Here is a 13,634-nt window from a genome sequence, read left to right as displayed (position 1 = left end):
GAGGAACCAGAGATCAAATTGACAACATCCATTGGATCACTGAAAAAGCAAGAGAGTTCCAGAAAAACATCTATTTCTGTTTTACTGACTATGCCAAAGCCTTTGACTGTGTGGATCACAATAAGCTGTAGAAAATTCTGAAAGAGATGGGAATACCAGACTATCTGACCTGCCTCCTGAGAAACCTATATGCAGGTCAGGAAGCAACAGTTAAAACTGGACATGGAACAACGAACTGGTTCCAAATAGGGAAAGGAGTACGTCAAGGTTATATATTGCCATCCTGCTTATTTAACTTATATGCAGAGTATATTGTGAGAAATCCTGGACTGGAAGAAGCACAAACTGGAATCAAGATTGCTGAGAGAAATATCAATAACTTCAGATATGCAGATGACACCACCCCTATGGCAGAAAGTGAAGAGGAACTCAAAAGCCTCTTGATGAAAGTGAAAGTGGAGAGTGAAAAAGTTGGCCTAAAGCTCAACATTCAGAAAACGAAGATCATGGCATCCAGTCCCATCACTTCATGGCACATAGATGGGGAAACAGTGGAAACAATAACAGGCTTTATTTTGGGGTCTCCTAAATCACCTAGACGGTGATTGCAGCCGTGAAATTAAAAGACACTTACTCCTTGGAAGGAAAGTTATGACCAACCTAGACAACATGTTAAAGTGAAAATACTTTACCAACAAAGGTCCATCTAGTCAAGCTATGGTTTTTCTAGCAGTCATGTATGGATATGAGAGGTGGACTATAAAGAAAGCTGAGCACTGAAGAATTGATGCATTTGAACTGTGGTGTTGAAGAAGACTCATGAGGGTCCCTTGGACTTCAATGAGATCCAACTAGTCCATCCTAAAGGAGATCAGTCTTGAATATTCATTCGAATGACTGATGTTGAAGCTGAAACTCCAATACTTTGGCCACCTGATGCGAAGAACTGAATCATTGGAAAAGACTCTGATGCTGGGAAAGATTGAAGGTGGGAGGAAAAGGGAAAGACAGAAGATGAGATGCTTGGATGGCATCACCGACCTAATGGACATGAGTTTGAGTAAACAGCCAGGAGTTGGTGATGGATAAGGAGGCCTGGTGTGCTGCAGTCCATGGGGTCGCAAAGAGTTGGACATGACTGAGCGACTGAACTGAAGTGAACTGAAGGGCAAGATCTTGAAGGTCCATGGAGGCCAAGCATAGTGATTTGCATTTCATTCTAAGGTTTAAAACAAGGAGTAACACAATTTAATTTAAAGCATAAAATGGTTTCTGGTTGCTGTTTAGGAAATGCATTGTACAGGGTAAGAGTAGAAACAAAATCAATTGGAATACTACACTAGCGATGAAGAACTGAGAATAAGCTGAGATGAGGATAGGCTGAATCTGCTGATATTAGAAGAGAAAGAGAGAAGTGGATACATTTGTATTCTCTATACTGTTAAGTATGGTACCTTGAGCATAGCAGACACTCAATATATATTGATAAATACATGTCCAAGTATTTCAAGATAGCTCTACTTTCTTAATATTTATTTTATCTTCAAATTTTTCCTTCTTTGATTCACATATTATGACCTATTATATTCCTGTCTGGTATTTGGGGAGCCAAAAAAAAAAAAAAGAGAGGACTTCACTTTCAAGGAAATAGCATACATCCCAGTGGAAAGTCATATAACAAAGAATTAAAATAATGGAAGATCATATAGTTAATTATGGAAAGAAATAAATTACTTGAAATGACATTTGTTCAAAATTCAAAATTCCATGATAGGATGAAAATGGAAAGGATATTTAAATACAAAGATCTACATTTTTAAAAAGAGAGCCTCTGTCAGCATCAGCTGGAATAGTGTGCTCATAAAGAATATGGGAAATGTTGGTTTTCATTAAAATTAAAGACATTTCCAGTTCTAACTAACTTTTGATTTTCCCGGAAATGTAAAATCTTCATTTTGCCATACTGATTTGTGAATTTTCTAGTAAGTAGCTGACACTACTTATATTATAAATCTAAGACTGCCGAATGTGTCCTGCCTTGTTTCTAAATTAAGAATCTGAGAAAAGCCAGGCAATTCCATAAGTTCTCATGTGCACATTCATATCTACTTCCCAGGACATTTAAATTTTTATCCATAAAGATTCATCTTGCGTTATGAATTCAAACGAAATTGTTTCAACCCAAAGCAAAATCCAGATGAAAATGGGATCAATTTTTGCCACTTTCCAGCTAAAATGCTAAGTGGCCCCTGAATTGTGTGAAACTTGGCCCCAGTCAGTGTGAAAATTGGCTGAAATCTGTATGAAAGGCAGTCTAGGTTCGTCAAAGTAGTTCATGAACTTTGGCCACACTTGCAAGGAACCTGGTCCAAGTCTTAGTTTGTAATGCAACATGAAACCAGGTGAATTTCACATGGTTTCAGATTTCATCCTGAAAATTTGGCCTCACTTTATAATCAATCATCACTTTTGGGAATGATGAAAGCCAACACACCTTTTTGAAAATGAGGACTGTGTGCACACTGATGACAGCTAAGCTGTGAACCACCCTTTCATTTCCTTTGCCAAAAGAAGATTTCTTAGAATAGAAACAGTTTCTCTCTTACCTGGAAAGGGCAAGTTGAGTGATTTTGATATTGCATGTAGAAAGAAATGATACTCAGTGCATGGGAACATGCCACGAAAAATAACTGCCACATACATTCTAATCATTGAAGGTTATGAGAATTTTATTCCCCTCACATCCATGCCACTCAAGATGTTTAATCCTTGACCATCAAGATGAACTTTCAACTGGACATCAGGCAGAAAAACTGCCAGGAGACACAGAATGCTCTGAAGCATAGTCATTATTTCTACATGAAGAAATGGCAGAATAGAAAGGAAGGTAAATCATACTATAATGTTCATCTAGTTTCCTAAACAAGAGGAGTAAGAGTACAAACTTTTCAAGTTTTCATTGACTGTATCTTTCATGATACTGCAGTGTAAGTAAATTCCATAATTAACTTCACAGGGTGAATTTCACAAAAAACCTACACAGTGTCTGTTTTCAACCTGAAAGTTTTAAAAGTGCTTTTCTGCTGTAAAAAATTACTCTCTTCAACCAAATACTTGCATTTGTGCACAGTGACACAAGAAAATTGAGAGGTATGTCTGCACAGAGCCACTACATCATTGGAACAGTATGTCTGAACATTTGGGTAATAAGGCACAGATGTGAGGCAGAGGACTTGGCACTACCAAGGTAACAACAAAGCATTCACCACTGTGTTTTGATGGGTTAAAAAGCCACATTGGAGAAGAATAAAAGAATGCCCCTCCTCCCTGGAATGCTAAATGATATTATACCTTTTATCTGTTTAAAATTCTATAAAGAAGAAGAAATTCAAATAATCTCCAAGGGAGATTATTCAAACTTATGAACAAAATATATAAAATGCATTAATATTTTCATCTATAATACAACATATTTATGCAATGGCACATAAAGTTTAACTGCAAAAAAAGCCAAACTCAATAGGAATCCACATGGCCTCTATGTTACAAAACAATGCATACTAATCTGAAGGACCCAATAGCCAATGGAAGGGTGGTTGTTGTTGACTTTTAGTTGTGATTCTGGCCCTTAATCAGAAGGGATCATTGTTGTAGAGTGTCCTATTTACAGGCATCAAGTTAAGATAATGCAACAAGATATAAACATTAGTTATAATTAAGGCTATTTCAGTTGTAAGTAGTATGGCATTTCTGTTAGCCATTACATAACACAACATAGTTATGGATCCAGGGCTACTTTAATTCAATGAATTTGGAGCTAAAAACTAATTTTCTGCCCAGGAAAGGAAGAGAACAACTTACCCGAGGTCCCTGATCACCCTGTTCTCCCTGTAGAGTAGGAAAATGAGAAGATAGATAGTTTTTAGAATAAAGTCTGTAGATGATGCTCGTTAAAAAGATCTAAATATAACATGGTATAAGCCAGGCCAGTATGGATTTCCACTAACTTCACTTGTTTCTGCTATATATTTTCTTACCTTATCACCTTTTGGACCAGGAGGACCCTGAAATAAGGAAAAAAGAGAGAGAAAAGTTTTTAAATAAATTTTAAAATGTAGCGTGACTAGATCAGCTAGGGTTAGTCACAAGATTCATGCAAAGGACACAGATTTGTAACTGTCAGTGAGGTTTCTCAAGGAATTTTAGGTTCTAAAACTATAATTATAATATGATTAGAATGCAAAAATGGTATCATATATATAAACAGGAAAGCATTTATGTCATAAGTATATAAAATCCTGAATAAATTTTCACAAGCTAAATATATCTAATGCACATAGAATGTAGCTAAAGAAACCCAAAAGTTCCTGTTGCGATGTTTCCTTGTTACTTCTCACCACCAACAGTAATCACTATTCTGACGTCTGATAGGATAGTTTACCTGTTTTTGTACTCTATATAAATGTACTTCTATAAGTGGAATCATCCATTCGGTGTTTTAGCCTCCTTTGCTCAGCATGTGTGAAATTCATGCAAAATTTTGTGTGTAGTTGTAGATCATTCTCATTACCTTATAATATCACTCTGTGTGAATCAACCATTATTTATGTATTTGTCCTACTATGGACATCCATTTGTTTCCAGAAGTTTTTAGGTCTTGGATATTATAAATATGCTGCTATAAACATCCTAGTGTATGTCTTTTGCTGAAAAACCATATACATTTCTATTGGGTGTATATCTAGGAGTGGAATTTTTACATTACAGAGAATACATATGTTCAGATTATTAGTAGATACTGTCAAATAGTATTTCACTATGGTTCTAACAATTATACTTCCATCAGCAGTGTATGAGAATGTTCAGTTGCCCTGTGTCATCACCAATACTTGGTATTTTCCATCTTTTTCATTTTAGACATTCTGGTGGGAGGTGTAGTAGTTTCACAGAGTGTTTTAATTTTTGTACTTCTCCAGTGATTAGGTTGAACTCTTTTTAATAAATGTATTGGCCATTTTGTATCTTTGTATCTTCTTCCATACAGTATTTATTCATATCATTTTCTATTGAGTTGTCCTATCATTTGCTAGAGTTTATCATATGTTATACATTGCATAAATAGATTAGATAGACAGATAAGAGCTCTTTACATATAAGTCTTTTGTCAGAAAAGAATATATTTATTACAAATATATTCTCCCACACTGCATACTGAGTTTACATTCTCTTAAAGGTATTTTTGATGAACAGAAGTTCTTAAACTCAATTTAACATTTTTTATGTTTATAGTTATCCCTTTTAGTGTTCCGCTTAAGAAATTTTTGCCTCTTCCAAGGTCATTTATATGATGTGAGGTCAAAGTCAAGATGTTTTTCTTCCCCATATGGCTATCAAATTAACCCAAAAGCATTCACTGAAAATGCCTCCTTTCCCCATCAAAGTACAGTGTTATCTTTGTCAGAAATCAGATGATGGGTGGGTCTTTTGGGGATTTTTATTTTGTTGGACAGTTGTCTATTATTCAGCCGCACTGAGATTTTTTCACCTTTGAACAAAAATGCTAGCAGGAAACATGAATTCTAGAGGCATCGATTTTTTTTTTTCCTCCCTAGCTCTCAAAGTTTTTAGGAGCTAAAGATGCAGAGAGCCGATCATTGGAAAAGACCCTGATGCTGGGAAAGACTCAGGACAGGAGGAGAAGGGGATGACAGAGGATTAGATGGTTGGATAGCATCACCGACTCAATGGACATGAAGTCTTAATAAGCTCTAGGAGATAGTGAAGGACAGGGAAGCCTGGTGTGCTGCAGTCCATGGGGTCGCAAAGCATCGAACAGGGCTGAGCAACTGAACAACAACAAAGATGAAGTCATGTCTCAGGACTCAGCCTACCAGAGGAAGTGGAGCATTTCAGCTACCTTCAGTCTCTCACCGTCCTCTTTAGCAGGGTTGGGAGACAAACACAAGTCGGGGGTAAAGCCAAAATCCTAGCAAAGTGTCCCTCCCAAGGTCCCATGGAGACTGCTGTCTCATTTCAGGTGGGAATGTAAGAATGCTCTACCTACCAAAAGATATGCTGCTAAACACGAGTTACAGAGGAGCTATGCCAAATTCCCACTCTGCAGCACTTCTGGTAACAGCTGTAAGGTCAGCATGACATTAACAAGAACATCATGTCTTCTATTTTGTACATTTTGCCATCAACAAAGGACTTTCACCTGTTACTATATTTACTCTTCTCTCAATCTAATGAGGAAAGTATCATGATATTCCTGTTACAGATTCCAGAAATAAAGCTGGAAGATTATCAAGGTTGGGTCTCTTGTAAGTGAGGTGGCCAGAACTGTAAGCTAGTTTTGTGTGACTTTAAAAGCAGCAGATTAGGGTGCTAAGTGTTGGGATGCAGCTCTAGAACTCGATTCTCAGAAAACCTAATGGGTGCCTGCTTTCACTAGATGCTCTCTTGAATGTCTCCCAATTGCCTTTCATAGCGTCAAGGACAGTGAATTCAAGATCTCAAGTTCAAAATGTGGAAAAGAGGAATTTTAGAGCAGCTGGGAGAGGGAGATGGGCTAAGATAATGGAAACAACTAGACAAACCCTTTTCTTTCTTATGGCCTGTTAATTTTGCCATTAAAATGGGAACCTAAGAAAACTATGTTTCTTAACATTTTTCTTAATATTTTCAGTGAATCAGGTAGCATGTAATGAGGACAGTTTGTCTGGTATCTTTTAAAATTAAGTTTAAGAAATGTATTGGTCCTTCTCGACACACACAAAATGCTCACTAATGCTCTACAAGTAGGATTTTGATTTTGGTGGAGCAGAGGAAGCCCAAAGAAAAGAATGAGAGGATACCTAGCATCAAGTTTTAGAATTACAATGGAAATTCTGGTCTTGATTTGATTAAGTAGCATGTTGTTTAACTAATTAGATTTTTATGTACATTAGGTGAATGCCTATAATGAGTTTGGCAATGTTCTAAACACTGGTGGAGGATATGGTGGGACACGCTGATTTAGAAAAGCTAAACAGACTCTTCTGGAAAAGCTAAATGGCCTATTGCCAAAGTCAAGCACTTCTCACACACCAGTGTTAAGAAAAACGACCCTTAAATCAGCCAGCTACTGTAAGGTCACTTACAATCATTGTGAACTCGTCTCCAGTCTCCCCCTCCCACGGCCACCAAAAGATTCTCTTTAAAGTTTAGTTTTATTTTGCATGCAAGATTTCAGAGGCCAAGCCTCTCATTGTCTCCGTCCCCCAAATTCACTTTGTAAGCTGATATGGCAGGTCTGAGGTCAAAGCTTTTATGAAATTATTTTACAGTGGGCAACAGAAACGACTCTTTTCCCCAAAGTCCAATTACTAATGCCAAAGCCACATGTGTCCACTAGAGTCCTTTAGACAACTTGCCGTGAGCGGGGATGCTTAATTCGTGAACACATGAAAATTTGCATTCACAATTGAGCAATAAATACTGCTGCTTCAAAAGGGAGTGTTTCTGAGCAGACAGAATGGCGTCCTGGCACCTGCCAGCTCAAGACAGAGCCGAAGCAGGGGTCAGCCTCCATCCACAGCTGCGGTGGCTGCTCTGGACACTCCAGACCCCATTTGTGCGCCCGGGATTAACGCAGGTGTTTTCTTCTGCTCTGAGTGAAATCCCACCCTTCTTTCTAAACTGGATCCTTTACACTGCAAATATGAGTTAAATGTGCAGAAAGACGTGAGCTACCTTAGCAACATGGGTAGTATTTAAAAATTTGGAAGCTGTGACCCTTTTAAATTAAAACATTAGAATTGAAAGAAGGGTTACTTTGATTATTAACTTTTAAAATGAAAGCTGGGTCATGATTTAAGTTTTGTGTTTTGTTCTGTTTTTTGTCTTTAGAGTAAAACAAAACAAAATCCTCTGGTATAAATTAAAGGATAGGCAGCAATACAAATAAATGAATTATTTGAATCAGAGTATTTTATAATGGCTTTTTGCTGCTTCCACCTACACTGAGCTACAATCTAATATTTAGTGGACAAATATGTTGTCCAGGTATCGGTATCAATGGCTGGCTGGTAACTACTTGAAGGTAAAAGCCTGTTGCTAAAACAAGGTTGAGGTCAATGGGAAGGAAATACGGTAAAATTACTCATCACAAATAGGTGAATAGAGTCACAGCTTTATATGAGGCTTTTTTTTAGGATTCCTGTCCTTCTGATCTTGTCTAGTATGTTGAAGTCAGATTTTTAATAATGTCTACTTTAATAAATAAATAAGAATATTTGAAATAATCTTTATAAGTAGTTTTATGTAATTAGATCTAATTACATAAATTTGAAGATGTTAACAAAATCTTTATTATTAGTGTTGTTACCTAATAGCTGGAACATTTCTTTTAGAGCATTGTTAGTGTTCTTAACTTACTACCAAAATATTTATAAATTCCAGTGGCAAACTTCAAATTAGTTCCTATTCAAATTACTTCAAATACAGAACTTAGAGCAACAAACTTATTTGTAGCAAGACTTTAATGTGGGCCTATAATAATTTTAGTCTCCTAAATTCTATTTCTATCCAAACAACTAAGGTTTCAGCTCTTCTTCCACAGTCTATTATCTACTTCAATTAAATGATAAAACCAAATTAAAAGCACAAGAATAAGAGGCACAATAAATGAAATTCAGGAAAATATGAATTTTAATCTACATAAAAGTAATCCAAATATATCTGGAAAATACAGATATATTCATAGGGGTTGAATGGCCCAATAAAGAAATTTCACTCACAAGAACTGTAAATTTTGTCTACTTTGAACTGGCAACAGCTAAAGAGGGAATAATTTTTACAAGACGGCAGTCATGAAAAAAATAAATTCTGCTAGAGGTATAAAAATGTAAAAGGAGCAAACCCTGGAAATTCTTGGCAGCCAGAACTGCTGAAATAAGAATGATGGAATAAGAATCACAGAAAAGTATAAATCATTTGTATTTTTGATATAAAACAATCCTTTTTCTGATGAATCTTTGCATTAACGTAGAATTGTGAGGACAAGCAAGTTTCATTTTCTAAGCATTTACGGCCAACTATAGTGGCTCAGATGGTAAAGAACCTGCCCGCAATGCAGGAGACCTGGGTTCAATCCCTGGGTCAGGGAGATCCCCTGGAGGAGGACATGACTACCCATTCCAGCATTCTTGCTTGGAGAATTCCATGGATAGAGAAGCCTAGTGGGCTTCCCTGGTGGCTCAGAGGTTAAAGCGTCTGCCTGCAATGTGGGAGACCTAGGTTCAATCCCTGGGTCGGGAAGATCCCCTGCAGAAGGAAATGGCAACCCACTCCAGTATTCTTGCCTGGAGAATCCCATGGATGGAGGAGGAGTCTAGTGGGGCTACAGCCGGGGGTCATAAAGAGTCAGACATGGCTGAGTGACTAACACTTTCACTTTCACTTTTTCCATCAGCCAGGCAATGTGCTCTGAGTCTGGACATGTAAATATAATTATAACTGGTGAAATAGATGCTGTATTGTTGGAGTAGAGAAAGGAATGAAGGTAGGAGAGCTGGAATTTAAAAGATGATATTGGAACTGGCTCTAGAAAGTTGGCTGGGATAAGGGAGACTGGGGGGGTGGGGGGAGTGGGGCTGTTCAGGCAGAAGGGATGAATATGCAGATGTGTGAGAGGCTATCTGGCCATCAGAGAAAGATGAGGAGCTCAGAGTGGTAAGAACATATGTGGTGTGAGGAGCAGAGATAGGGAATAGCAGGAAAGAGATTTGGGAAGACTGGCTAACAATCCCTGGGCTGATTCGGTCAGCAAGGGAGTAGCAAGATCAAGTGTGCTTCATGGAACTTTCTTCTTAGGAAGTTGTTGCATTGGTCTAAGACAGACATGGCAAAGATCTGAATTAAAATCATGACAATGAGAATACATGGAAAGGTCTTCATTTAGGAGACATTTCTGAGGTAGAATTAACAAGCCCAGTTAACTCTTTGGACTTGGGGGCCACTGACAGATCATCATGGTTGAAGAAGTCCTACTTACTTGAAGTTTGCAATTTCGTGTATTTGAAGAAAAGCACTGACCTAAGCTCGTTTAGAGCTTCCCTGGTGGCTCAGATGGTAAAAAATTTGCCCACAATGTGGGAGACCCGGGTTCCATCCATGGATTGGGAAGATCCCCTGGAGAAGGAAAGGCTACCTACTCCAGTATCCTTGCCTGGAGAATTCCAAGGACAGAGGAGCCTGGTGGGCTTCCAGTCCAGGCTGTAGAGTTGGACACTACTGAGCAGCTAAAACTTTCACTTTTCAAGCTGGTTCAACCCTGATAAACACAGCAGCTCCAGAGGCAAGTGAACCTTATGAAGTGTAAAATCTGGTTTTAGGGATGTATTTCAAATCCAAAGAGAGTATTGGCAGATTTGGCTGACCTAATCAAAAATAGCTGAGCGAGAGAGAGAGTTCTCTGTCATACCGCTGGGTAAAAAGAACATGGATGATATACAGTAGTCATACTGTGCTGCCACCATACCCAAACCATGCTTCTTCTAGGTTAACCTATAAATAAAGGATATTTCCCTTTAAAATTGAAACTGAACATGGAATCAGATATTTTTAAAGCATTTCTGTAGTCTTTTAAGGATCAAGCAGACAGAATCTGCTGCACGGCCATTCTTTGGAAGCACAGCACAACCTCAGTGGCCACTGCATGTTTGATGTCTGTGTGCTCAGGCACCCTTGAAAACATTTCTTTATCAATATCCACAGTCTCTCAGGGATGAAGGAAACATGAAGTATCTGGTGTTCTCTTGTTCAAGTAGGATGGAAACCTCATTTCTATTCATTGCAAGATTTCCATCTTCTCCCTGACTATATCATTCACTTGGCCCACCATACCAATGAAATAAGATACTCAAAACCACATAGGCATGAAGAAACTGCATTTGGGACCGTGGTTCTCAGCATGCATCTGAAACTGCACAAAATCATAATGCAAATAGCATTAACAATGAGAAAAATCTACCATTTACTTGAAAAATAAGGACCCTAGCTGTTTGCATGTGGATAAACCTGCCTTGCTTATGAATAAAGTGCACTTCGCATAGGTTCACCTCTAACTAAAATATGAACATGTGTTCTTCCAAGGCTATACCTCACCTTGAACTCATATATATACACCATCTTCTGCTTTAACACCATAATATATTTTTAGGAACATTTCTTTCTCAAATCACCAATTTTTGTGTTTGTTTCACAGAATTCCAACTTTGCAAATAACTTCAGTTGCTGCTAAGTCACTTCAGTTGTGTCCAACTCTGTGCGATCCCATAGACGGCAGCCCACCAGGCTCCCCCATCCCTGGAATTCTCCAGGCAAGAACACTGGAGTGGGTTGCCATTGCCTTCTCCAATGCATGAAAGTGAAAGTGAAGTCGCTCAGTCGTGTCCAACTCTTCGCAACCCCATGGACTGTAGCCTACCAGGCTCCTCTGTCCATGGGATTTTCCAGGCAAGAGTACTGGAGTGGGGTGCCATTGCCTTCTCCGATAACTTCAGTTAATAATGTGCAAATATAAAGCTTTTTATGGAAAACCTGATGTGAAAATGTAGGAGCTCCTATGTATAAGTATAGATCAGTGTATGGTTGTATGTGTGCTTGTGTATAATTTCTTTTTAAACGTTTCAGAAAACAGTAAAAAAGAAAAAGAAAAAAAATATAATTTGGGGGAATTATTTTTAAATAAAATACATAAAATAAGTTATCTTGGTGACTGAAAGCTCAAGGTTTAGAGTCAAACAGATCCAGACTCAGATTCTGGTTGTCATCACCTGTGTGATCTTGCAGGTTAAATATTCTCTTTGAGCCTCAGTTTCTTCGTCTGAAAAATGGGGTAAGCAATACTTACTGTTTGGTTAAATAAAACATTGTCCATGAAGGAACTTGTAGAATGTCTGATCTACTAATGGTAATAATTATGATTCACACGTTCAACATTTAAAACATTTTAACCATTCTAAACATAAAAGTAAATTTCTTTTTCATATCCTTGGGATATGAAGGATGAAGAAAGTAAACATACTGATTTCCTAAAATCAATAAGCAATGCAGTGAGAAATGTATTAGGTAGAAGGTTGAAAACATTTGAAGAATATGCAGGTTTAATATAGTTTATTTCAATGTTCAGGAATTATCACCAAAAACAAAATAAAACACTTAATTGTCATTTTAACCACATTACTTTAATGACTAAATAAGATCAAACTTTAGGCCCTAGAACTACCTAGTCATCCTAGTATACAGTAGGTGCTCAATCAAGTCTTGTGAATTGAACACACAGAAAGATAAGAATGCCTTGAAACTTTCTGTGTTCAAAGAAACAACATACACAAGAATTATCCAAGAACCAGATTCAATGTTGCTGCAGAAGAACTGTGTTTATTATAGTGTCGAACTCTGCTAAGCCAGGGAAGGGAGTTATAGCTATAAACAGATTTATAGCTGCAGACTTTACACCTTTCATTTTGCATTGAAGATTAAAAGAGACAAAGCAGAAAAAGGGGATCAGTATATACAGAAATTTAAAATATCAAAACCAGCCCCTCCTATTGAGAAACTAATCTTTACAGCTCTATTTTCTGGGCCTTTTCTGTAGTAAGATCGTAACTGTAAGTTCTTTCGTGATGTCAGCTTGAGCCTTGAAGAAGGGACTATATGTACCCATGATCAGTTTTAAATCAGGAGTAGCTGCCATAAGGAAACAATTAGTGAAGTCTAGCACTAAAAGAAAATTTAGAAAAACCAAACATTAAAAAAAGGACTCTCAAAAGCAGGGTTGATGTAGCTCAATGGAGTTAAGGGCTTATAAAACAGCAGGAACCTGGGAAGCTCACTCTGGCTTTCTTTCCTAACACAATACAAATTAAATACAGTCAAATTACTGCTCCTGCCAATCAAAACCAAGAGGTCCCTTCTTTCTAGAATCATCCCTTACATCCAAATGTTGTAAGAGATTATCAAAACTTTTTTTGTTTAACTTTGCTTTTTTTTTTTAAACTCATTTTTAAGAGGTCAAATAAAATGAACTCCATGGTGAAAGACTTGGAATCCTAAACATTCCTTTTGTCGAAAGAAAAGTATCAACTTGCTCTCTAAATGCCCACAGTAGCCCCTGTGATTTTACGGCTAATGGTGTAAACTATCCTACAATACTCTTAGTGTCCTCAATATAACTAAAATGTATTCAGAAGTAGATCCATCTTTAAACCTTGTGTTTAATTTACAATCATCTATTTTTGCATGGTTCCTAATATACTGTCTCCAAATCATTTTGCCCAGGCTATTCAAGAAACACTGGTTTGAAGGTCACTTTGATTCTTGGCTTCACTTGTAGCAGCTCATAGAGCAATACTGATTTTGTGAAGGGCACCTAAACAGAACCCAGGGATGGGAATATCATGTTCCCTTTGAGTCTACGGAGATTCAGAAATGGGATGTAAAAAAGAACTGTCAGATGAGGCTGGGAGAGCCTGAATGTGGTTCCTCTATGATTCCTGAGCTTCCTATATAAATTAGAAGCCCAATCTCACTCATTCTCAGCTGATGACTAAATAGAGCAAAAGCATTTAATGGAAGCTTCTGCAACT

At 37.6% G+C, this 13,634-nt stretch overlaps 1 protein-coding gene across 2 annotated transcripts in view; it reads right to left on the bottom strand.

The window, feature by feature from the left end:
• COL25A1 (collagen type XXV alpha 1 chain) overlaps positions 1–13,634 on the bottom strand; it is a 491,061-nt gene that overhangs the window by 156,170 nt on the left and 321,257 nt on the right. For both annotated transcript variants that reach the window (XM_068975168.1, XM_068975169.1), the window contains exons 6-7: positions 4,038–4,064; positions 3,862–3,888 (exon numbers count right to left, since the gene is read on the bottom strand). In XM_068975168.1, coding sequence (XP_068831269.1) covers positions 3,862–3,888; positions 4,038–4,064 — 54 coding nt within the window. The remainder of the gene's footprint in view (positions 1–3,861; positions 3,889–4,037; positions 4,065–13,634) is intronic.

Source organism: Capricornis sumatraensis, chromosome 7 (genome assembly GCF_032405125.1).
Source record: "Capricornis sumatraensis isolate serow.1 chromosome 7, serow.2, whole genome shotgun sequence".
In the NCBI taxonomy this organism is placed as follows: domain Eukaryota; kingdom Metazoa; phylum Chordata; class Mammalia; order Artiodactyla; family Bovidae; genus Capricornis; species Capricornis sumatraensis.
The sequence above is the reverse complement of the archived record's forward strand: the minus strand, read 5'-3'. Positions and strand labels throughout refer to the sequence as shown.